Source organism: Xyrauchen texanus, chromosome 23 (assembly GCF_025860055.1).
Source record: "Xyrauchen texanus isolate HMW12.3.18 chromosome 23, RBS_HiC_50CHRs, whole genome shotgun sequence".
NCBI classification, from domain to species: Eukaryota; Metazoa; Chordata; class Actinopteri; order Cypriniformes; family Catostomidae; genus Xyrauchen; species Xyrauchen texanus.
Window position 1 is genome coordinate 5,126,153 of NC_068298.1, and position 25,691 is coordinate 5,151,843.

The 25,691-nt window shown below is 37.3% G+C and overlaps 1 protein-coding gene across 1 annotated transcript in view; it reads right to left on the minus strand.

The window, feature by feature from the left end:
- Positions 1-19,363, minus strand: part of LOC127663030 (iron-sulfur clusters transporter ABCB7, mitochondrial) — a 51,519-nt gene extending 32,156 nt beyond the window's left edge. Inside the window, exons 1-5 of the mRNA XM_052154423.1 lie at positions 19,193-19,363; positions 10,262-10,342; positions 10,048-10,122; positions 6,613-6,732; positions 2,504-2,636 (exon numbers count right to left, since the gene is read on the minus strand). Of these exons, the coding sequence (XP_052010383.1) occupies positions 2,504-2,636; positions 6,613-6,732; positions 10,048-10,122; positions 10,262-10,342; positions 19,193-19,342 (559 nt within the window). The 5' untranslated portion in view covers positions 19,343-19,363. The remainder of the gene's footprint in view (positions 1-2,503; positions 2,637-6,612; positions 6,733-10,047; positions 10,123-10,261; positions 10,343-19,192) is intronic.
- Positions 19,364-25,691: the final 6,328 nt, after the last annotated feature.

The following is a 25,691-nucleotide window of genomic DNA, read 5'->3' on the forward strand; positions in this document are numbered from 1 at the left end:
TTAAAATAATGTAGGCCAAACTCTTTCAAAGCATGAAGTCCATATGCTGTGATCTATAACACATGTAATTTCGTTGTAGTTGATGGGAGCTGGGGAAGAAGCTATGTTACAAAAGTTCGAGTATGTCTTCAAATACATAGGCTTCTTGAATTTCAAAAAGACCAAGAACAAATATAGTATTCTTGATATGACCACTTCTAGTTAAAACTAGCTATTTCAGTGACTGCTCTAATGCATCAAATCCACAGCTTGAGGATGAACATTGCCTTGAATACAGTATCAATCAATGCAAATTCTGCACAGATAATCTGAGCGTTGCAGCACGCACACACGTTGCACAAAAAGTGGCTCGGAGAAGTATTTAATGGTCTGTGTGCACAGGACCTAATGACTCTCATTAAAACATGCAGTTATGAGGAGAAAGTGAATTTTCACTCCAAGACATAATGACTTGTAAATGATTAGTTACCATAACTCATTAGCTTCATTTCTCTTTATTTAAGTGTGCACTCCATTCGCTGTCACACACTCCACAATGAGCACAAAATCGGACTGGAACTGACAGGAATTTGTTTGGTTTGGTAAAACTGCAAGCTCAGAAAAGTTGATAAAAACTGCTCTAAAATGTTCATCAATTCTCTAACCCATGGGGTGAAAACAGCCCGACTGTCTATGCAAAACAATCAATCAATTAAAAAAAACAGATTATGTAAAATACATTAAAAAAGAGGTTTCAAAATAACATCTCTTCTGATTTACATTAACAGAGAGGAAACTTTACAGAAGAAACTTTAAAACAGGGATACTCAACTTCAGAAAGGTCAGGGGCCGCAAAGCTGGATCCCTGTACCCTCGAGAGTCGCACTCTTAATTTGTTTTATTTATAATATATATACATATATACATATACACACACACACAATTATAAGCTAACATTTTTACAATAACAATGATGGAATTTTAGATAATATAAAAATAAAACATTCTCTCATTTTCTCACCTTCATGCCATACCAGAGGTGTATACCTTTCTTGCTTCTGCTGAAGAGAACTTATGGTTATTTAGGAAAAATATCTCAGCTCTGTGGATGAGAGACAGATCAATATTTAAGTCCTTTACTTTTTTTTTTTTAACAATAAATTTCACTTTCACTTTCACATGTGACTTTCAGATGTGAGAGTGAAAGTGGAGATTTACAAAAAAAAACAAAAAACTTCAATATTGATCTGTTTCTCACCCACAATCATTAACTCTTTCCCCGCCAGCGTTTTTAAAAAAAGTTGCCAGCCACCGCCAGGGTTTTTGACGAAAATATTTGACAATATTTTCTTCCATGAATATATGAAGATGCTATATATCAAAATAAAGATCTGAGCCTCTGCTTTTAGGCAAAAAAAAAAACGATTTTATATTATCTTCATTTGTGCTTTTTTTATTGCCACTTGAACAGAGGTAGGTTTTGTCAAAAACAACATTTCGGACAAAAAGCTGAGAAAAAGGCATTTTTATCAAACAAGTGCTTTAGTATTAGTATGGTGTTCCACTTCACGTTTGAGAGCGATCGCAGTCTGTTTCTTTGATCAAAGAGTTGCGTACTCTTTCAAAACATGCGTGCGGGTCTTCCTTACCGTATACCACCTAAAACACGGATACCCGGAAACTTCCGTGTTTGGCGGGGAAGCGTTTTTTCATAAAACCCGGAAAATTCCGTGTTTGGCAGGGAAAGAGTTAAACTTCTGAAGACATGGATTTAACCACTGGAGTCTTCTGGATTATTTTTGTGCCGCATTTATGTGCTTTTTGGAGCTTCAAAGTTCTGGCCACCATTCCCTTGCATTGTATGGACCAACAGAGTGGAGATATTCTTCTAAAATTTTTAATTTGTATTCTGCAGATGATAAAACATCATACACAACTGGGATGGCATGAGGGTGAATAAATGAGATTTAAAATTTTTGGGTGAACTATCACTTTAATGCTAAATATAAGCTTTAGCAACAGTAACTAAGGGGGTGGGGCTTAGCATGCTGAACGTAAAATGATTGAAAATGCCTAATTCGCACAATGCAGCCCTCTTCCACTTAACCGTGATAGAAATAATGCTCAAATTTAAACCGGATTGACACGTTTCTACCAGTTTTCCATTTAAATCGGTATATACGTAGCTCATGCTTATTATGAATTGAACTAAAAGCAAATGTGTGTTTGAAGCTGAAGTGTGTGTGTGTGTGTGTGTGTGTGGAATTGTATAGGAAGGCAACACCAGCAATGTCTGTTCACCAGTGTTCTAATATAGTTATAAAGTTAACACACAAAATTCTAAACTGCATTTGCACCTTTAAGAGTGGAGGCATACATGACAAATGAAATCACAATAAATGTTTCCCAATGAAAGCAATATTGATACTAAACTTTTCGGGAAAGGTCAAACGGCACTTAATATGCAGCACGCTTCCCCAAATGAAGCCAAACACCTGCCAGGACAGGAGCGGGCAGGACTTACAGCCAATCAAAACAGCCGTTGCCATAGTTGCCACCGTGTTTGGCGCGTCATTCAGGTTCAACATGTGTCCCGACATCTGGTTGAGGCCGTCCACTGCATATTTAAACATGAAGGGCACAGTTACATTGGTTATCTGGAAGACAAACAGAAAAGAGAGGGAGAGAGCGATGTGAGCGCGCCAAATGTTTTGACGTGTGATGTGACTACGGCAGAGCGATGTATCTTACAAAACCTAGTTTCCCCTCATAATCAATATTTAAAAAAATATATATATTTTGCATAAAGAAAAAGGGAATTTTATGACCATTGGATTTTTTGCATTATGATATTATTGACAATTAAACACATTTTACCTCCAAATTCTTATTAAAGCAAGAAAAAACTGTGCACACTTTTTGTATTTTTTTTAATTGTATAACATTTATACATCATGGTAGTATTTGGTAGGGCTGCAACAGTACATGTATCCAGGCCGAACCAAACGGATACAAGGCCTTCGGTACGGTACATGCAGTCACACGAATGATTACATATCTTGGCATGTGTGAAACCAATATTAAAATTAACAGAACTGAGTGCTTTCGCGTGCCCTCCGTGTTTATATCCGTATCTCCCGCTGAATGCACTTAGATGCAATATACAATATGAAACACCCTTTAAGTGCAAACAGATCCGCTCTCTCCTCTGATCACGTGGATATTCTGAGTTACCCGAAAAATACATTTGAAAATAGAGTGAGAAGTACAAGTGGTGAGCTGAAAGGCAAAAGGCACAGAAATCTGCACAGCTAATGTCTTATTAGCTAATTTTGATACAATTATTATAATTGCACTTTAATTATTATTTATGTTTGTATACAATGTGCATATAAGAGGCTCTTAAGTATTGTATTGTAATTTCGTTGAAGAAATAGTGCAGTCATGTTATAAATGAGCCTTCACGATAAGAATTGTTTCTCCTGTGCTTTCAAAATAAATGCTACTGTACCGAAACCAAACCATGACCCCAAAACCGAGGTACGTACCGAACCGTGAATTTTGTGTACCGTCGCAGCCCTAGTATTTGGTGTATTGCCTTAATGCCATTTATGCATATTAAAGAAATATACGGGATTGTAACATAGTTGTCCAGTACTGAGAATAATCATCATTGAATAACATGGAAATTACAAAAAAAACTAAAATTATTTTTAGGTGCAATATAATCTCACAATGCAAAAAAACCTTAATGGTCCCAAAAAAAATGTAGTCTTGTTTTTTTGTTTGTTCTTGGGCTGAAATGTGACCCAGACATGTTTACGTGAGATGCATCCAGGAAATGCAGCATTGCTTTAGCAGGAAGTATTGTCATTGTGAAACAAAGCAAGGATCCATACCTTCCTAATTACTGCGCTGTAGCTTCATTTGTGGAAAATAAAAATGAGCTGCCAACACCGAAGTGATAATTTCACTTTCTAACAGCATGCATCCATAGCAATGCCCTTTAACAAGAGGACAGAGTCTGGAGGCAACTGGATCAAAACAGGTTTTAATTACTGATATTGCCAAAAAGGTTGACACCAGAGCTATGTTCCAAAACCTAGTGAGATGCTTCCGAAAGCAGCACTAGTTGTAGCTGCGCTCCTGACGTGAAATCTGTTCCAAAAGGTAGGCATCTTAATTATGCTGCTGCTTTAGGCAAAATTCAGCCTTAAAAACAAAATGTTTTGTATGGTCACACTTGACAAAACCTGAACGTGTGAAAAAAGGTCAAAGCAAAAGGTATGCGATTGACCATCCAAATACATGAAAACGCAGTAAAGATTGGCAGGTTGTTTCTTATATTTGAGAATATCACACTGGGTGATGGAAGAAAAATGTGCCAAACTTTAATCGTTTCATTTCTTTCCTGAGCTCAAATTAATGGGGACGGGAAAGGAAAAAACATTCGACTGTGAGAACTTGACAAAATGATTTGTTAAAGAAGTTTGATCTTAAAACACAATAATTGCATTACTTTCCGAAGACTTTTTCAACTTGATTGCATTTCATTTTAAATTACACTTACCGACCACTTTATTAGATACACCTGTACCCCTACTTATTCATGTGATTATCTAATCAGCCAATAGTATGGCAGCAGTGCTATGCATAAAATCATGCAGATACGGGTCAGGAGCTTCAGTTAATTTTCACATCAACCATCAGAATGGGGAAAAATGCAATCTGAGTGATTTGGAGCATGGCATGATCGTTGGTGCCAGTCGAGCTGGTGTGAGTATTTCTGTAACTGTTGATCTCCTGGGATTTTCACGCACAACAGTCTCTAGAATTGACTCAGAATGGTGCCAAAAACAAACTAACAAAAACAACCTGTGAGTGGCAGTTCTGTTGACGGAAACTCCTGAATGGCCAGACTGGTTCAAGCTGACAGGAAGTCTACGGTAACTCAGATAACTGCAGACGTTTTCTGTTCTTGGCTGACAGAAGTGGAACCCGACGTGGTCTTCTGCTGTTGTAGCCCATCCGCCTCAAGGTTCAACATGTTGTGTATTCTGAGATGCTATTCTGCTCACTATAATTGTACAGAGGGGTTATCTGAGTTACCGTAGACTTTGTCAACTCGAACCAGTCTTGCCATTCTCTGTTGACCTCTCTCATCAACAAGGTGTTTCCATCCACAGAACTGCCCCTTACTGGACGTTTCTTGTTTTTGGCACCGATCTGAGTAAATTCTAGAGACTGTTGTGTGTGAAAATCAAAGGAGAGCCCAACTGGCTCCAACAATCATGCCACGGTCAAAATCACTGAGATCACATTTTTCCCCATTCTGATAGATGATGTGAACATTAACTGAAGCTCCTGACCCGTATCTGCTTGATTTCATGCATTGCACTGCTGCCACACGATTGGCTGATCAGATAATGGGATGAATCATTTTGTTTACAGTTGTACCCAAGTGTGCCGCACAAGCCCTCAAAAGTGAAGCCAAAACGTCTCGATCGCCCCCCGGTGACTGGTCCTAGTATAGGTCATAAGCCCCGCCTCCCCATGTTATTCAACGGGACGTGAGACCAACTAAACAATTCAATTACACTTCACATATCTTTCCAAAGATAGTTTCTGTCATTTACTGTCGTTTCTATCACGTTGATGTCATTTCAAGTGTTTGTTTTCAAAATAAGTTTGTTTTTAGTTATTTGATGCTATAAAAACGGTGCTGTGACATCATGATTGACAGCTGTGATTGACAGGTTCTCTGAGCGAAAGTAGTCACTGAAGCACCAGCGGAATTTTTTCGGGATCTTCGGAGGACTGAGGAGATTGGAGCTTTAAATTTAATATCTAAATTTCTATAATTAATTATTTCACACCGTCATAAGTCAAAAGTGCAGGGGCGTGTGCTTGCGATTGATTCAGCGAGAGTGAGGGCGGGGCCTTGATTTCACGGCTTTACTTCCTGCTCACTACTGCGCAGGTCTGGTCCCGAAATCGCAACTGCGCAGACTCAAGTCCCAAGATGTCAGCGCCATATCGGGACACTGGCGGCTTCAGTTCTCACCAATGGAAAAGAGCGAAGGGGCGTCGTCCATCTTTTTTTACAGTCTATGGTTGTACCTAATAAAGTGGTCGGTGAGTGTATATGATTAGTTATGATGGCATATTAGACAAAACCTAGCAGTCTAGAATGGGTTAATACTTATACATGAATTCAAACTGTATCTAAAACCTTAATGTGGGGTGCATTAGTGGCATACGCAACCCAATTGAGCCCCCATCTACGTTCGCGGGAGGAGCGCATGTAAACGCGTTCAGAGTTAGATGGCGATTTAAACAGACAGTATACAACAGTGAAATCTGCCCGTCTAGCACATCGTCATAGAGTAATAGTCCACTAACACCCCTCCCACAGCCTTTGGATGCATAATGTGCCCCTGCATATATGTTGCTAAAAATACATTTGTGGGACTGGTGAAAATTTTGCCAGGACATGTGCAAATATGAATTACTGGCAGAAAATCCTAAATGTTAAGTTCTGCAAACTGTCTCCTAAATACAATTATATTAGAACTTCTATAAAAAAAAAAAAAACAATCTTCCCAAAATGATATTGCAGTGTGATAAACGCACCTTGGCTCCAGCAAGCAGGCCCAGTGCTATGGCAACACGTGCCCGGAGGTCTGGTCGGTCTTTGGGCCAGACATACGACAACATTGCTGCCAGAATCTTCGATGAGTTCACTTCAACCAGCTGCCAACAAAAGCATGATAGTTCTTCATAACTCACTTTCCCACTTTAAATATCATCAAATTGAAAAAAAGTTTGGCATCCAAGACTTTATTTACCAGCTGAAAACATTAAGGTGCACACAGTAATTTTTTGTTTGTGTCAACTCTGACTTACACTGACACCTTAAGGGCAAAGATGCAGAATTATTTCAACACTGAACAGTTTTTAGTTACAGAAGCCATTGTAGAAATACACTATTCACAGCCTTAATTTAATCCATAAATGAAAATGTGCAATAACCGGGCAGCTACAGAGATTAAGTGAGTAGTATTCGGCTGGTCATGTGATCCTAACATGGCAGCCCCCATGAGGGGAACCTCTCCATGTAGAATTAAACAACTTTTACAAAGTTACTGATTTGACTGGAATCTTCACCTCATCTCATCATGATTACATACATATGTTTCATTAATTTCTTTAGGTTTACTTCTAAAACTTTTTAAATGTGGAGAAAATTACTGAGTGCACCTTTAAAATGAAATATAGCTACAATAATTACAATAATTGAAAGTAATATTATTGAAAGGTGGGGCTGTGAACGGTCCTGTCCTCCTAGTGAGACAGAAGCAGCATCAGTATCCACTTTAGGGGGCAGCAAAGGTCCATACAGCCCATTGACCCTGATGCCACTCCTGTTTAGTGTACATGATTTTACTTCAGGAATGTGACGTATATGGAATGATTTTCCGGACATTATTCAAAAGGAATTGCAAATTGTATTTGCAATTGCGTTTTCAATTTGTGGACGCATAAAATGTGACATAATCCAAACGCAATTGCAAATCGCGCATTACCGTTTGCATTTTCGTTTAAGCGAACGCACAGTGACTGCCAGATTTCAAATGGAAAAGCAAAGTCCGTTTGCAACTGTGTTTCCCATATCTTATGAGTTTTGGCCCTGTCATATTTAAATAGCAATTTCAATTACCACGTCTGCTTTTTCACTTTCTCAGCTACATGTTTCTAGCCATGACTAATTTGCAACCCCTGTCCCTGGTTAGGCTTATAAATTTAAAACAAAAATTACAGAGTATTGAGTTTAAGATTTATAATTAATAAAATACATACAACAAATACACCCCATATATGAAATAAGATATGGGCTTAAGTAGATGTGGAAGTCACTATAAAACAAAGTCTAGACACATTTAACAATACAAGAACACAAAAGTGTGCATATGTCTGTGCGTGCTCACATATGCAACATTATGTTTGTATGCATTGTGTTATGTCCTGTACAGTCAGTGTTCACAAAGTTGTTTCAGTTTCAGCCATTGCTTTAAATGTGTATTAAAAACCTTGAAGTCTGTCAATGTTTTAATTTCAGATGCATTCCACAAATGTATGCCTCTTACTGAAAATGATGTCTGACCAAATGTTGTTCTACGTTTTATGGCTATAGTTTCCACTTATTGTGCCTCTAGTTCTTATTCCACTCTTTTGTTTATGTACTAGTTGACAGAATATTTCTGGTGCAACGTTGTTCACACACTTAAAAATTAGTTTTAAAAAAGAAAAATTTACAAAACTGTCAAAACTCAAGATATTATGCTTCCTTAGAATGATGCAGTGATGCCATCTTACAGATTTCTGGTCCATTACTTTCAATGCTTGTTTATATAATGACTCTTGACCATCGACTGTGAGTGACCTCACTTCCCAAGACAAACACGCCCCATAGCATAATCCCACCCTTGACCCTGATTTCCGTGTAAGGCATCAATGGAAATACTAAGGGAATTAGTATTCCATTTGAGTTTTGGCTGGCTACATACGCGACGCTGAGAAAGTGAAAAAGCAGACGTGGTAATTGAAATTGCTATTTAAATATGACAGGGCCAAAACTCGTAAGATATGGGAAGCACAGTTGCAAACGGACTTTGCTTTTCCATTTGAAATCTGGCAGTCACCGTGCGTTCGCTTAAACGAAAACGCAAACGTAATGCGCGATTTGCAATCGCGTTTGGATTATGTCACATTTTATGCATCCACAAATTGAAAACGCAATTGCAAATACAATTTGCAATTCCTTTTGAATAATGTCCGGAAAATCATTCCATAGACGTATGTGAAGTAAAACAAGACAGAAATGTGGGGCAGGACTTGGTTTCATCCACTGATAATTAATGTTATAGTACAAAGTGGTCTCTGTAGGACAGGTGGTTGTTATAGTGATAGTTCACCCAAAAATGAAAATTCTCTCATGCCATCCCAGACGTGTATGACTTTCTTTCTGCAGCAGAACACAAAGATTTTTAGGAGAATATTTCACCTCTGTAGATCCATACAATGCAAGAGAATGGTGGCCAGAACTTTGAAGCTCCAAAAAGAAAATAAAGGTAGCATAAAAGTAATCCATAAAACTCCAGTGGTTTAATCCATATCTTCAGAAGCGATATAACAGGTGTGGGTGAGAAACAGATGACTATTTAAGTCATTTTTAACTATAAATCTCCACTTTCACATTCTTCTTTTGTTCTTCCTTCAAGCACATCACAACCTACAGGGAAAGGAAAATTTATAGAAAAAAAGGACTTAAATATTGATCTGTTTCTCACCTACATCGATCATATCATTTCTGAAGACATGGATTAAAACCCTGGAGTTGTATGGATTAATTTTATGCAGCCTTTATGTGCTTTTTGGAGCTTCTGTCCACCATTCACTTGCATTGTATGGACCTACATAACTGAAAAATGCTTTTAAAAATCTTTGTTCTTGTTCAGCAGAAGTCAGTCATACACATCTGGAATGGCATGAGGGTGAGTAAATGATGAGAGAATATTCATTTTTGGGTGAACTATGCAAGTATTGCTGGTGCAGTGGGTTAAATCACAGAAATGGTAAGCATAAGGTTGCTGGTTTGATCCCCACAGCCACCCCCATTGTGTTCTTGAGCAAGGCACTTAACTCCAGATTGCTCCGTAGAATTGTCCCTGTAATAAGTGCATAGGTGTAAGTTGCTTAGGATAAAATCATCTACCAAAAAGAACAGAAGCCTTTATTTTGGTCACACATTATACATACATTTTTGCATATATACAGTGAAACTTATTTGTTTTCACATATCCCAGTTAAGCTGATGTTAGAGTGCAGGGTCAGCCATGATACGGCACCCCTGGAGCAGATAGGGTCAAGGGCCTTGCTCAAGGGTAACTATTCCTTTAAATGTAAGAGGGCGTGGCGACGCCAGTCAAAAATGAAAGTTGTTTCAAAGGCAGCGCAAGTTGAACTGAAGTATGAAGTATGAACTGGAGCTTCAGAAAATTAACCAACCACATTTTTGGGATCTGCATTGAGTCCTCCTCCTGCATTTCCATGCCAGCACGGCCTCTCTGGGATCTGTAAATGCTGGAACAGACCAATTCAAAAGTGTTTCTGACTTCCTATTATATTTTCACTGTTATGCGTTTCATGAAATTATCAACTTTAAGAAAAAATATAAAAAATCAAGCAGACATTCTGAACACAATATTGTGATGTTGCATACTTTTACTGTTTCCAGGATCTGTTGACTGTTGTGACCTCTCTTGACAGCCCATGTTGATGATGCTAGGTTTGGACTTGATAGCTAAAAACAAAAGAGGGAAGAGATGTGAGACCAAGTTCATGTTTGTAGTGGAGTACTACTCTATAATTCAATCCGTGTGCAGAAGCACATTCAATAATTCAGCAGCACTTAAAGAATTCTTAGTCCATTATGCAATACAAAAAAATACAGTTTTTGATTTGTTTTGTTTGGTTTATTTTCCAATATAAATATCTAAAACTCCTTACGTACATTTACTTTCGGAGCTATACCGCAGAAGTAACAATTGTTACTAGAGAATGTTGAATATAATATTTAACATATTTTAAAATATCTAAAAATCCTTCAAACAAGATACATTTATGTGAAAAGCAACATATAAGATATTAAGAAGACTTTATATTTTTAAGTATATGTTGTCTTTACTGCACTGGCAGACTTATATAAGGGGGCATAGATTACAGGGGGAAGGTAAGGACCCATCATTTTGCACAGGTTATAGGCCGCTATCTCTTATTAACACAGACATAAAAATAATCAGCAAACTCTAGTTACACATCTAGAACCCGTCATATAATGTATCATTCACCCAGATCAAACATGTTTTATTAAATACGTCACTCAACAAATAACATTTGCCTCTTATTTAATATAACGAATATCAGTAAATCGCAAAATACCACAATTGTTGTATCACTGGATGCCTAAAAAGCATTCGACAGAGTAAATTGGCACTTTCCCTTTACAACACTACAAACATTTGTTTTCGGAGAATCATACATCCACTGGATCAGAACATTATATAGTACATCAAAGGCTTCAGTTATCGCTAATAACATCATATCACCATCATTTCATTAGTAACGGGTGACCAGACAAGGATTCCGACTCTCTCCACTGCTTTTTGCATTATTCATTGAGCCCTTAACAGCTGCCATAAGACAAAATAGTAATAATCACTGGCTTTACATTAAGTAAGACCACACATAATATCTCAATGTATGCAGATGATATTCTGCTATACCTACAAAACCCAGAAAGATCACTCACAGAAGTTATCAACCTCATTAATGATTTCTCTAAAATATCAGACTAGACTATAAACTGGTCCAAATCTAATCTAACGAAGGCATTATGGGCGGCTGTGGCTCAGGTGGTAGAGCAGGTTGGCCACTAATCGCAGAATTGGTGGTTTGAATCCCGGCCCACACGACTCCACATGCCGAAGTGTCCTTGGGCAAGACACTGAACCCTAAATTGCTCCCAATGGCAGGCTAGCGCCTTACATAGCAGCTCTGCCGCCATTGGTGTATGAATGGGTGAATGAGTCACAGTGTAAAGCACTTTGAATACCGCTAAGGTTAAAAAGGCGCTATATAAGTTCGGACCATTAACCATTTTACCATTTAACAATATCCCCTACCTAGGAACACACCCCACCTATCAGATTTATTTCATCTTAACTTCACTCCACTGCTAAATACAATCGAAGACAACTTAAATCGCTGGATGAACCTACCACTCTCTGTCATAGGACAAATTGCTACGGTACAAATTTCTATTTTGCCAAAAATTGATTATTGGTTTACAATGATACAACCCACTAATAAATGGTTTCACACATTAAATAGCAAGATAAATACATTTTACTGGAAAAATAAGAACCCCTAGAATAAATATCAACACATCTCAGCAAAGACATGGGAAGATTAGGAGCACCCAACTTTCAATATTACCATCTAGCTCCACAAATACAATATATTTGCAAATGGATAAATGGCAATCCTCTCCATAACACGTGGTTACAATTGGAACAGGCTGAATGCAAAACAATTTCATTATCTGACCTACGCTTCATTACTAATACAATAAAGCGTCATGATTCGCATAACATTACTTGCCTGGTGGAACGTGAATAAAATAACTCCTAATCATTTAACACCACACTCCCTCTCTCCTATGGCATAATCCTGATTTCATCATTGATGAATCTCCAAATGCTAATGAAATATGGAAAGAAACAGGAATCACACATTTACATTAGAGGTGTGAATCTTCACTGGCCTCATAATTTGATTACTATTCAAAAGAGTAATGATTCGATTATAAAAATGATTCTCGATTGTCCTTCAATATCTTTCTTTTTTCAGTATCTTAAAAAAAAAATCTCTATTTTTCACATTCAGCTTTTAAAAGCACACAAAAAATATTGGTTCTCCACAGGGAAAAAATAAGAAAGACAAAAAATAAATAATTAAATAAATGAAGAGTCAGCCTCGATGATGTATGCGGTCGACAAATGAGACCTCCGGAGGACGCATCCTTCCAAATGAGACACTGCCATCAGGTTTGCGCACTGTCGTGACAAGCGAGTGACCGGCAATAAAGCAAAAGCCAATGAAATGGAGCGCTCAAGAGTAGAGAAAAGGCATCGAAAGAAAAGAAAAACATTTAATTGAATGAAAACATCACCAACATCTCCCGAACTGCTGCCTCATCATTATTTTCTTCTGTGTTTTCCCCCGTTGTGTGCAAATCAGTGCAATGTGCTATGTGTGTGGATTTGTGAAAGAAGTTCGGGATCGTAGTTTAATTAGGGCACAGATGGTCATGTCATTTGATACAGCTGGTCTACAAACAGTTGTGTTTGTGCACTTGACTCGCGTCTTTGTTTCCACATCTGTCTTTGGCCCGCACCACTGCTCTGCCGTGATTTAAACTGAACTCAGAATCGATTCTGATTCTTTAGAGAATCGATTGACTATGAATCGCGATGCTTCGCTGAAACGATTTTTCCCAACAGCTCTAATTTACATAATCTTTTCCTAGACAACAATTTCATCAAATTGCCAGAGCTGATACAGAACTATAATCGAAGCCAAGACCAATTGTTTACTATCTTCAAATTAAAAGTGCTATCAAAACATCGGCAACAATTACCCCAATCCACCACCACTAATGAGAAAATTACTAAAAATATATAAGCAACTCAAAACAATTATTGGTCAAATTATACACCGTATTATTATCTACAGACACAACATATTCAATGCCAGTTAAACAATGGGAGAAAGACCTCAACATAACCACAGATATTAATTTCAGGAAACAAGTTTGCATAAACGCATTCAGTTTAAGCAGAAATATTAAACTACAACTAATCCAATATAAAATCATACATAGATCACACTTAACACAACACAAAATGTTTAAAATGGGAATAGCGGACTCAAACAAATGCGTGCACTGCAGTCTCAATAGCCAAGATGACAACTTTCATGTCCTCTGGTCTTGACCATCTTTTGCCAAATTTTGGACAGAAGTCACCATTAAATTATCGGTTTATTTTAATTGTGAAATTCTTGCAATTCCACCGTTATGTCTTTTAGATGACAAGTCACCAATAACTCCCATACCGGAACACACAACCCCCCTACTTCTGTCTCTAGCTATCACCAAGAAAACTATTTTGATTAAATTAAGATTAAGATTCAACTTTATTGTCATTGTGCAGTGTACAGTTGTTTTCGCATATCCCAACTAAGCTGGGGTCAGAGCGCAGGGTCAGCCATGAAACGGCGCCTCTGGAGCAGATGGGGTCAAGGGCCTTGCTCAAGGGCCCAACAGTGGTATCTTGACAGTGCTGGGGCTTGAACCCCCAACCTTTCGGTCAGTAACCCAGATCCTTAACCGCTGAGCCACCACTTGGAAGAATAAGAATAAAATCTCCATTACACAATGTCTACAATTATCAACAGACCATATTAACAAAAAACTAAAAAACAGGCAGCCATATTCAAACACAAATTACCCAAATTTAAACAAATATTTAGCTCCATTGCTTCTTTTCTAAATATCAACATACTCTGATCGGTGAATTAATGCCTTGAAATGATCACATATTTATTTTAAATGAAACAAATATGGATACATTTGTACTGGAATATTGTCTGAATAGTAATTTATTTAAAACATATCAAGTTTAGGAAATGTCAAAGCACTATTATTTATAGGGATAGCGATATCTGGATCGGTATCAGCTCCGATACTGAAGCTTTTAGACGGATCGATATCGGTCTGACGAGCCCGTTCCAAATCCAATACTGTGTGTTATTCAGGTTTGTTACTGTTAAGCTCAATAAATGACATAAAAGAACCATTAAAACACAATTAAAGTAGTTCATATGACTCGTGCATTTTATTCAAAGCTACTTGAAGTGGAGCGATAGCTCAGTGAATCACAAAAAGCTGTGTTTAATAAGTAAATATATAAAATGCACGCGCATAGCTCCAGCACGTTACTGAATGGCACCGTTCTGTTTACACTTGCGGATCATTTTAGCCTTTACACGGTGCGCAATATTTGAGCGCTACTCACGAACATCTCAGGTGTAGATGCTCAATAGTTCAGTTCTCTTATAATATGCATTTAGAACGGCACTGGAGGAGTATTTGACCAGAATTTGAATAAGTAGTGAATTAAACTACTTTGAACTTAAATACAAACACACACATGCAGGACTTCCTGGAGAGTTCAGAATGTCAAAATAAAAGCGTGAGGGTTTAAAAGTTAAAGGTGCACGATTGAGATATATTACTATATATATATATTAGTATTATATTATTATTTGTTTACAAAAAAATACAAAATAAAAAGCAGTTTCTTTTCCTGATGACTTATACTGGAATTACAGTTAATTGTGCTACTACATTATCCAGTATACTAGTTAATAATAAAGTGTATCTTAATAAGCTATACATTTATATTGAAATAATGTTCAGTTTGAGGTTTGTGTTTCTTTACATATTAAGGAGTACTCCCAATTAGTTCCACACAATAATGTAAAGATATTCTAAACTGATTATGCAAAAAAACAATACTATCGGATTGGGATCGGTATCGGCTGATACAGAGATTTCCGATATAGGAATCGTAAGAGAAAAAGTGGTATCGGTACATCCCTAATTATATATTTATATTATACATCATGTATTATATTACATTATATTCCTTTTTTCCTTCCCAATGTTGTCCTCCATTTCTCCATATGAATTAATCTACGCTTCTAATTTCTTTCTCTTTATCTACAACTAATTCTTCTATCACCATTATTGTTATCATAATCATTATATTTTATTATTACTATGACTTTTTATCTAATTACCCTCCTTTGTTTTATTTTTATTTATTTAGTCTTTTTTCCCCCTTCTTTCGTTTGCAAGAGAGAGAGAGAAAAATCACAAGTCCACATTGCCAACAGGTCTGTCGACCGAGAACAGACTGACCGAGTTAAGACACCTTGCTGAAACACATACCTCAGGATCACCATAGGTGTATTCCCAACAATAATATCTAAGCATCTAAGAGAGATGCAACCAAGCCATGCACCAGTGTTCTGGAAGGGACTGTCATAATGCCATGATTCAAAGCAAAGACATTCCAATGGAATGTGCATGTACAGCAGGAAGTCTGATTCACCAGTTAACCGTCGCTCCAAAACAGCACAGGATCATACTGGGCCGATCTCTCTCTCTCTCTCTGTTTTTTCTATCATAAGATAACGTAGTCCCCTAATGATAAACGTATGTTACCCTACTCTCTGTGGCTAACACTGGCGTATTTAAATTTTTAGGGGGTACACGCTCGACCCACTACACATCCTTGCACAGAAACTGATTGTATGAAGCAGTTATACACTGTGTGCACCTCATGCCCATGGAAAAATAAACACAGCAGTACATTTACTGTACAGAGAATGACGACTTCACCTGCAAGCAGGCAAGTGATCCGGGCAAGCTGCTATATCTCTACGCATCACGTGACTACGCTCACTGACTTTCATCTGAACCTGTTTCAAGAGCAAAACTGCCAGACAGAGACCCAGGCAGTGTTTGTGCGATAGAGACTGAAGGACCAAGTATACCTGCACACAGGTATACTTGTAGAGATTGAACGGACTGCCAGACATAATAATAGGTTTGAGATTTAAAACTTTAGATAAATAAACCTCAGCATATGTATAATGTATAATAATGCATTGGCAATGTACACTTCAGTTTCTCTTGCCAATAAAGTTTGATATGAACAGAATCTGCCCATTTGATCCCATTACAACATGTCCACTGATTTTATGGCATGTGCAACCCAGGATACATTAAATACAGGTTATGTTTAATCTATGGCAGGTCGACACTTGATGTCCAATGTAAAATCTGTCCTGAAGCAAAACCAGTTGAGAAGCTCTGAGTTAATGGTTCAGACAGGAGCAGTTTGGCCTCACTGTCGCGCATATACAGTATATCTTAACTGTTAATAATCATAGGACATTACTTAAAAAGCTCACACACCTGTTATTTTTCATTTAGTAGTTAATTTAACATATAAACTAACATGCTTTAGTTATATAACATGTTATAGTTACATTATATTTTTTATCACGTTTATAATTCTGTTTATTATAATTCTGTTAGCTTTCTTATTTTTTTCTATTTATTTTATTTTCAAAAGGGAGACGTTTTTTTACACAAACTTCAATAAAATACATAAACATTATTTTATTGGATAAGCATACACAACAACCATTTTTTTTTTTTTTAAAAGAATAGTTTACCAACATGTAATCAGCGACAATACTATTTTAAAACGTACAATATTTTAAATTTGAAATATTTAAAATGTATTCAATCAGTGATAGTGTACAAGCATATGTATCTAACATAACTATGTATTTCAGCTGTAAAGAATTATTAATATTTATATTCTGGTGCCACAATTGCCCTCTGCTGGGCTGATATTTTGTTAATGACTCAAAACTAAAATAGAATTAAAATTTTTTGGTGAACTGCCCCTTTAAGTTTTGTGATATTTTAGATCCTTCACTTTGTTAATGGGGAAAAAATTAATTAAGATAAAAGCAATGAACTGTCAGTTCATATTTTGCAAGCTTATGCAAAATACAGTTGAAGTCAGAAGTTTGCATACACCTTTGCCAAATACATTTAAACTCAAATACATTTTTCACAGTTCCTGACATTTAATCGTAGAAAACATTCCCTGTCTTAGGTCAGTTTGGATCACTACTTTATTTTAAGAATGTGAAATGTCAGAATAATAGAGAGGATGATTTATTACAGCTTTTATTTCTTTCATCACATTCTCAGTGGGTCAGAAGTTTACATACACTCAGTATTTGGTAGCATTGCCTTTAAATTGTTTAAGTTGGGTCAGATGTTTTGGGTAGCGTTCCACAAGCTTCTCATAATACGTTGCTGGAGTTTTGGCCCATTCCTCCAGACAGAACTGGTGTGACGGAGTCAGGTTTGTAGGCCTCCTTGCTCGCACACACTTTTTCAGTTCTGCTCGCATGATTTGAGGTCAGAGCATTGTGATAGCCAATCAGTTCAATTTTTGTTTCATCAGACTAGAGGACATTTCTCTAAAAAGTAAGATCTTTGTCCCCATGTACACTTGCAAACTGTAGTCTGGCTTATTTATGGCAGTTTTGGAGCAGTGGCTTCTTCCTTGCTGAGAAGCCATTCAGGTTATGTTGATATAGGACTCGTTTTACTGTGGATATAGATACTCGTTTACCTGTTTCCTACAGTATCTTCACAAGGTCCTTTGCTGCTGTTCTGTGTTTGATTTGCACTTTTCGCATCAAACTATGTTCATCTCTAGGAGACAGAATGCAAATCCTTCCTGAGCAGTATGATGGCTGTGTGGTCCCATGGTGTTTATACATGTGTACCATTGTTTGCACAGAAGAACGTGGTACCTCCAGTCGTTTGGAAATTGCTCCCAAGGATGAACCAGACTTCTGGACGTCCACAGAGACTGATTTCTTTTGAATTTCCAATGATGTCAAGCAAAGAGGCACTGATTTTGAAGGTAGGCCTTAAAATACATCCACAGGTACACCTCCAATTGACTCCAATTAGACTATATGATGCTAACTGGCTAATTGTCAAAAGGCATGACATAATTTTTGGGAATTTTCCAAGCTGCTTCAAGGCACAGATAACTTAGTGTATGTAAACTTCTGAACCACTGGAATAGTGATCTAGTCAATTAAAAGTGAGACAATCTGTCTGTAAACAATTGTTGGAAAAATTACTAACTTTCAGTTAATATTTTGCAAGCTTATCACGCAACATATGTGTGAAAAAAATCGTTTAAAACTGGCTGAATGGAAATACATGCCACATATAGACAGATTCAGCTACCTGAAAACGTTAAAAACTGACTGAAACTATAACATGAACGTAATGTCATATTAACATGTTTGTGACAGAAATCTTGTAATGGGGGTCACATGTTTTGGTGATATTAGGCAGACAGAGGGTGGGATTCACCCTTATCTACAAACACATGTTGCGGCATATGATAGTTTTTCATAAGACCCAGAACAGTCGATCTCAATCAACTGGGAAAGCATATTAAGTTATTTCATTGATATAAATAAAACAATAATAATAAAATCATCAAAAAGTACATTTGTTAGAAATAGACATTATATGACCGTGCACATCTATATAAAGTATATATTATTGTTGCTGACTTGTAAAACATGATACTGAATGTCCAAATCAAAAGAAATCCATTCCCAACTAATGACAAACAGCTAGTGTCACGTTTACACAACACTGACATTTCATTAGTCATGATGAACCATGACAACTTCCTACTACAGCAAACAAGAGTTAGTATGAAACAACAGCTAGAAGACAACGCAGCAAAACAAAAACATAAGTATGTTTATGAATCACCTAATATATTTGACACTACACATTATAACAGTGTAGTAGTAAACGCATGTGTATGTCTTTTTTAAGAGTTGATTCATCTGCCCTTGTATGACAGTGTCCTAAAATCTCTGACAGAGCTGAATGTACCTGATAAGTACTCCGGTGTTTCCGTTTACTCGCCGCTCTGTGGTCGTGATAACTCCACGCGTGAAAAGTGCTGCTCTTCTGTAGTAAAAGCGATAATTTACGCCTTTGAATATTAAACCCACATTTCAGCGGGACCAAGAGCGGCGCCATGCTGCACTGAAGCTATGCTGAGGTAACGTCACGTCTGAAGTCATTTCCGATCAGAAGCCCAGTTTAGCCAATAGAAGTACGACCAAAGTCCTTTCAGCAAGTTGGGTCACTCAGCGGCTATCTTTGGAACGCTTTCGGGCAGCTATTGTCAATGTAAACAAACGGCATGCTAGTGCAGCTCCTATCTTCTTGAATACAGAAAGACCGAAATCTACAAAACGGTTGGTCAAGATTACGATCAAAGATCATGTTTAAAATCAGTAGTAAAATCTGACAACAGTGGTTTCATAACTTGTGCTTCTTTACCTCAGATCACGCTTAAAAGATAAAATGTCCTTGCTTCTATAGCCAATGCGCACGCGCGTCCTCGAGTTGATTTACAGGCCCGTTGTCTGTATCTAAAAGGTGATTGGCTCTTTTACCTTCAGGGCGGGACTTCCTTTCAACATACGTTAACCTTTGGGCGTTCCAATTTCTCCCATTCATTTTAAATGAAGTGACCCATCTCTGCTGAATAGTCTCTGGTTTACCACTGTTTGTAAAGTTTAGCCAGCAGAATTTCCCCCCATTCATCCATTATGCAGGTCTTCAGCTGCACAATTGTATGGGGTCTTCGTTGCCGTATGGTGTGCTACATAATGTACCACACATTCTCAGTCGGAGACAGGACAGGACTGCATGCAGGACAATCTAGCTCCTGCACTTTCTGTTTACGCAGCCACACACTTGTAATCCACACAAGTAATGTCCTGTTTGAAAACCACTTCTGAATGTGTGTGATCTCCGATCCCTCTCGTCATGTCATTTGTCTGTAATGGATATCATGACATGAGCTTGGGAATACTTCAGTGAACTTTTATCATTCGCCGCTGCATCCAAAGATGCAAGTTAAGGCTTTACTATGCAAAGGAGTGGTGGCGTAGTGGGCACTGCACTGCTAAGCAGAAGGTTGTTGGTTCGAGCCCCACACCCACCACCATTGTGTCCTTGAGTAAGACACTTAACTCCAGGTTGCTCTGGGGGGATTGTCCCTGTAATAAGTGCACTGTAAGTCGCTTTGGATAAAAGCGTCTGCCAAATGCATAAATGTAAATGTACATCAACACTGTCCAGAAGCTCTGCCGACTTCTCTGGGCTCAGTCTCATCTGAGATGGAAATTTGAGCAGTGAAATAGGTTTTGGAAAAAACAGCCGTTGTGTTCTCCGGGCCAAAGAGGAATAGCTGTTATCAGCTGTTATCAGCATCAGGTCTAAAAGCCAGTGTCTGTCATGTTATGAGGGTATGTCAGTGCCCATGGCATGGCTGACTTGCACATCTGTGAGGGCACCGTCAATGCAGAAAGATATGTATATAGATGGCGACTTTTCCCGGGACGTCACAGCATTTTCCAGCAGGAAATTTGTAGAATTTACAAATCACTCCGTTTTGTTTTTATTAGCATTTTCCATACTGTCCCAACTTTTTTGGAATTGAGGTTGTAGGTGGCAAGAGTACTAAAAAATTATACTCAATTAAAAGTACTGTTACATCTTAAAAAAATGTAGTATGAGTAGGTAAAATTACCTGTCCTAAAATCTACTCAAGTAAGAGTAAAAGAGTAGTTCATTTATAAGTACTCATGAGTAGTGAGTATTGAGTACTGAATTGCGAAAACTATGCCTCACCATTTAGTCACCCTCATGCCATCCTATGTGTATGACTTTATGAATTGTGCACAACCTTGGTTTGAGCCCACATTTGATCCAAATCCATCAACAGAACTGTGCCAATAAGGACAGGTGACAACTGGGACTGCACAAAAATCATAATGGTCAATTATTTCCCTTGACATTTAATTGTAATTATTTCAATTAATAGAGTTTACATTACAATGCTTATTTTGTATGGTACAATTGCATGCCATATTCTATATTTAGGTCTAATGCCTTAAATGTTTAAGACAATACAGTAGAATTTACAATAAAATTATGTAAAAATTACATTATTTAAATGTAAAAAGACAGATTTTCCTGTATAATTAATGGTAAAAAGAACAAGAGAGTACATGTACCTTTTTACAGTAAAGTATTGTTAAAATTACAGTAATAAACAGTAATCGGGCATTCCCACAATTCCCTGCGTGACCCATTACATTTCATTATATTTTATGGGAATAGTTATGTTTCATCATATTTATAATATCAGTCACGTACACTGCGGTGTTCTGTGTTATATCTGATGTAATTTAGTTAATTTTTACTGCATTATTTAAAACTCACATGCGTTACCATGACGGTGTTTAGTGTTTGTGTGTGTCTCTATAAGTTTATTGGTCATTGCTCTTGGAGGACTCACTATTGATGACATCATGTGCCCTTCTATAGTTACTATGGGGATTAACAAATACCTTATAAAGTAAACAACAGATTTACACAGTTTCAGAAGACATGTTTATGGATTTCTTTAACTGTAAATTTAACAGAATTTGTATTTTTTATTTTACAGTGCCAGCATGTAAATTACAACCATTTTAAACTGTAAAATGTACAGGTTGTTCTGTAAAGTGGTTTACATTTAACTGTATTTTCTACATAATTATTCTGGCAACCATTTGACATTTAAAATTTATGCATTTGGCAGACACTTTTATCCAAAGCGACTTACAGTGCACTTATTACAGGGACAATCCCCCCGGAGCAACCTGGAGTTAAGTGCCTTGCTCAAGGACACAATAGTGGTGGTCGTTGGGATCGAACCAGCAACCTTCTGATTAACAGTTATGTGCTTTATCCCACTACGCCCACCACCACCACTCCGATCACAGCTGCCAATTTTTTTTTTGGTAAAAACAAGAGGATTGTTTGCACAATATATATATATATTTTAAATGATTAATTGTGCAGCCCTAGTGACAACATTATACTAGAAGTGAGCACTGACACCTAATTTAGAAACTTGAATTTTCAACAAGGCACAACTTTATTATTCCTGTGGGCAGATTCCCTCACAGTAAACAGAACTTATGGATAGTTACATCATTTACATCCCTTTCTAGTATCTTCACACTATCATGGGAAAGTAACTGTCTTGACATGCACATCTCTTGAGTTGGAAGACTGAATATACTGAAAATCCTCACAGACAAAGTTGGGAAGGATTACCAGATAAACTCCTTGCATACGGGAGAGCGGGGAGTATAAAACATTTTGTCTTACCTCATTTTTTATTTTTTGCATGTTCTCAAAACTTTGATAAAATATTCACATATTTATCTGCTCTATTTAGAAATAGTTCAGAAATCTACTATTTGTTCCTAAACTATGTCAATTAGTGTTAAGTGCTCTTCTTACAACCTGCCAGCCACCAGGGTGTGTTGCAATAGTTGTAGAAAGCATAGACATCAGTTCAAATTTTGAACATACATTTATTGTGGTAATCCTCAACCAAGCATTTTAATTAAATATGGTAAACGTCTAAAAATCATTTTAATCAAAAACAGCACACACATTGGAATGATGATAGCCTGTTTCAGAATCAGCAGCCATTTTGGGCTCTCTTCTCTACTGATTTTGATCTCAATATTACCCTTTAATTGAATAACACCATGAGTGAAATGGCCAGTCTAAATCAAATCCCACCATGCCATGAAAAGAGTGCTATGTAATTCGATATTGTCTCCACTCAACATTCTGTTCATAGCGTCCTGCTGAGTACAAATGTAATTACTTCAGATCCTGCCATTAGAAATGTAAAAATCACAAAGTCTCCACTCTGTTCTGTTCCTGCTGACCTTTGCACTCTGTTCCACATTTCCAACTCATTGAACAGCCAGCCATCGAGGATAATTATAGACCTCCTAAGGAAATTACATAGTGCCGAGTAGATAGCCAAGTGTTGAATAGCACAAAGATGGTCTTTTGAAATAGCGCAATAATGGACAGTTCACACCTGTCATTATTACACCTAATCATAGTGACGAATGAAGTCGAAAGGCTCTATAAATGGACTTTTAGCATCTCCTTTCAAAAACGTTAATTCACTCCAGAGAATGATGAATAAAGTTATGTGATGCACACAAGTAATTTCATGTGCACAGTAAAGTCATGATGTAAATCTCCATGTTACACCTAATTTCATTGTGCTAAAATCATATTGTCTGATCTTAAAGGAATAGGTTCAGTACAAGTTAAAATCTCAGTTGACATAATTTTTGGTCCCACCTTAAATATATATATATATATATATACTATGTGTGTGTGTGTATGCATATATATATATTTACGGCATTTACGATGGAAGAGAATAGGGCCAACCTGTTAACTTTAAAATTACTTGTTTCAAAAGCATAGCTAGATGTAAATATTATTTACTTTAACATGATTTTAGAGTTGATTTTAGTAGTAGAAGGTGATGGAGAAAAAAATATTATTTCTAGTATTTGCTGCCACCTAGAGGAATGCTTTAAAACCAAAAGTGGAGAGAAAGAGCAGACAGGCCCTTTTTTTAAAGCTTTTAAATCTGAAGATAAAAAAAGGGGTCAGTTTGACCTTGAGATACAAAGTAGGGACTTTTTTGTAGCTTTGTTTCTAAATACATGACATTTTAAAAAATGCCATTGCCTGGTTCAGATCACCTCTGTGGAGGATGTCATGACGTCTCAGGCTGGAAATGTATAGATAAGTTGAGATAAATCAATGTTAAAAATGTCATATTGATTCATAAGACCAAGACCAAGGGGTTAAAACTCCAATTATTAGCAAGGCACAACTTACTTTCCTAGGTTGAGAAACTTGTGGATACACAGTACAGATGCAATCACACTACCACACAACCATCACACTACCACCACCATGATTGGCCGGAGATATGTTTTTCTTTTTGAGGAATTCTGTGTTTGATTTACACCAGATGTAATGGGACATTTGTCTTCTAAACAGTTCCACTTTCAACTCATCAGTCCACAGAACATTTCTCCCAAAAGGTTTAAGGGTCATCAAGGTGTTATGGCAAAATTCAGACGAGCCTTAATGTTCTTCTGGGTTAGCAGCGGTTTTAACTTCGCCACTCTTCCATGGATGGCATTTTTGCCCAGTGTCTTTCTGATAGTGGAGTCATGAACAGTGACCTCTATTGATGCGAGAGAGGCCTGCAGTTACTTGGATGTTGTCCTTGGCTTTTTTGACTTCCTGGATAAGTCGTTGCTGTGCTCTTGGAGGAATTTTGGAAGGACGGCCACTTCTAGGAAGGTTCACTACTGTGCCAAGTTTTCTCCATGTGGAGATAATGGCTCTCGCTGTGGTCCTTTGGAGTCCCAGAGCCTTTGAAATAGCTTTGTTACCCTTCCCAATCTAATGTATATCAATCACCTTTTTCCTCATAATTTCTTTCAATCTTTGCATAGTGTGCTACAGGGTGAGACCTTTTAGCCAACTTCATGCTGCTGAAAAAGTTCTATTTAGGTGTTGATTTGATTGAACAGGGCTGGCAGTAATCAGGCCTGGATGTGTGTGCAGTGCTGTACTAGTTGGGAGATATTATCAGGAATCATGGAATAAGTTTCCACTGTTATGCCGACGATACCCAACTTCATAATTCTTGTAAACCCAACGAAAATTCAGAATTCTCCAAATAACCTGAGTGCATCAATTAAATTAAAGATTTCAAAAATCAAAAAAGAAATGAAAAAGTGACATGTTAATTTATAATAACTCATACTAAAATGTCTGTCATCATTTACTCTTGTCATTCAAAGCCCATGACTGGATTCATGAAACACAAGGCAGAGGGATGAGAGGATTGTGATTGTGACTGTCAAGCTCCAAAAGCAAAAATAAAACACCACAAAAGTTGCATGCGCTTTGAAGCCATGTGATAGCATCGTGTAAGGAACTAAATTTAAGTGTTATCTCAGTCAAATTAAAGGTATAATTGTCTCATCATTTACTCAACCTCGTGATACCCAAAATGTGTATGACTTTCTTTCTTCTGCTGAACACAAACAAATACTTTTAGAAGAATATCTCAGCTAATTGGTCCTTACAATGCAAGTGAATGGTGACCAGAACTTTGAAGGTCCAATATAGACATAAAGGCAGTATAAATGTAATCCATAAGACTTCAGGGGTTAAATCCATATAGTCTGAAGCTATATGATAAGTGTGGGTGAAAAACAGATCAATATTTTAATCCTTTTTTATTATAAATTCTCCTCTCTGCACATGTAGGTGGTGACATGCTCAAAGAATGAGTATCACCAAAAACAAAAGAAGAACGTGTAAGTGAAAGTGGAGATTTATAGAAAAAGGACTTAATATATTGATCTGCTCCTCACCCACACCTATCATATTGTTTCTGAAGACATGGATTTAA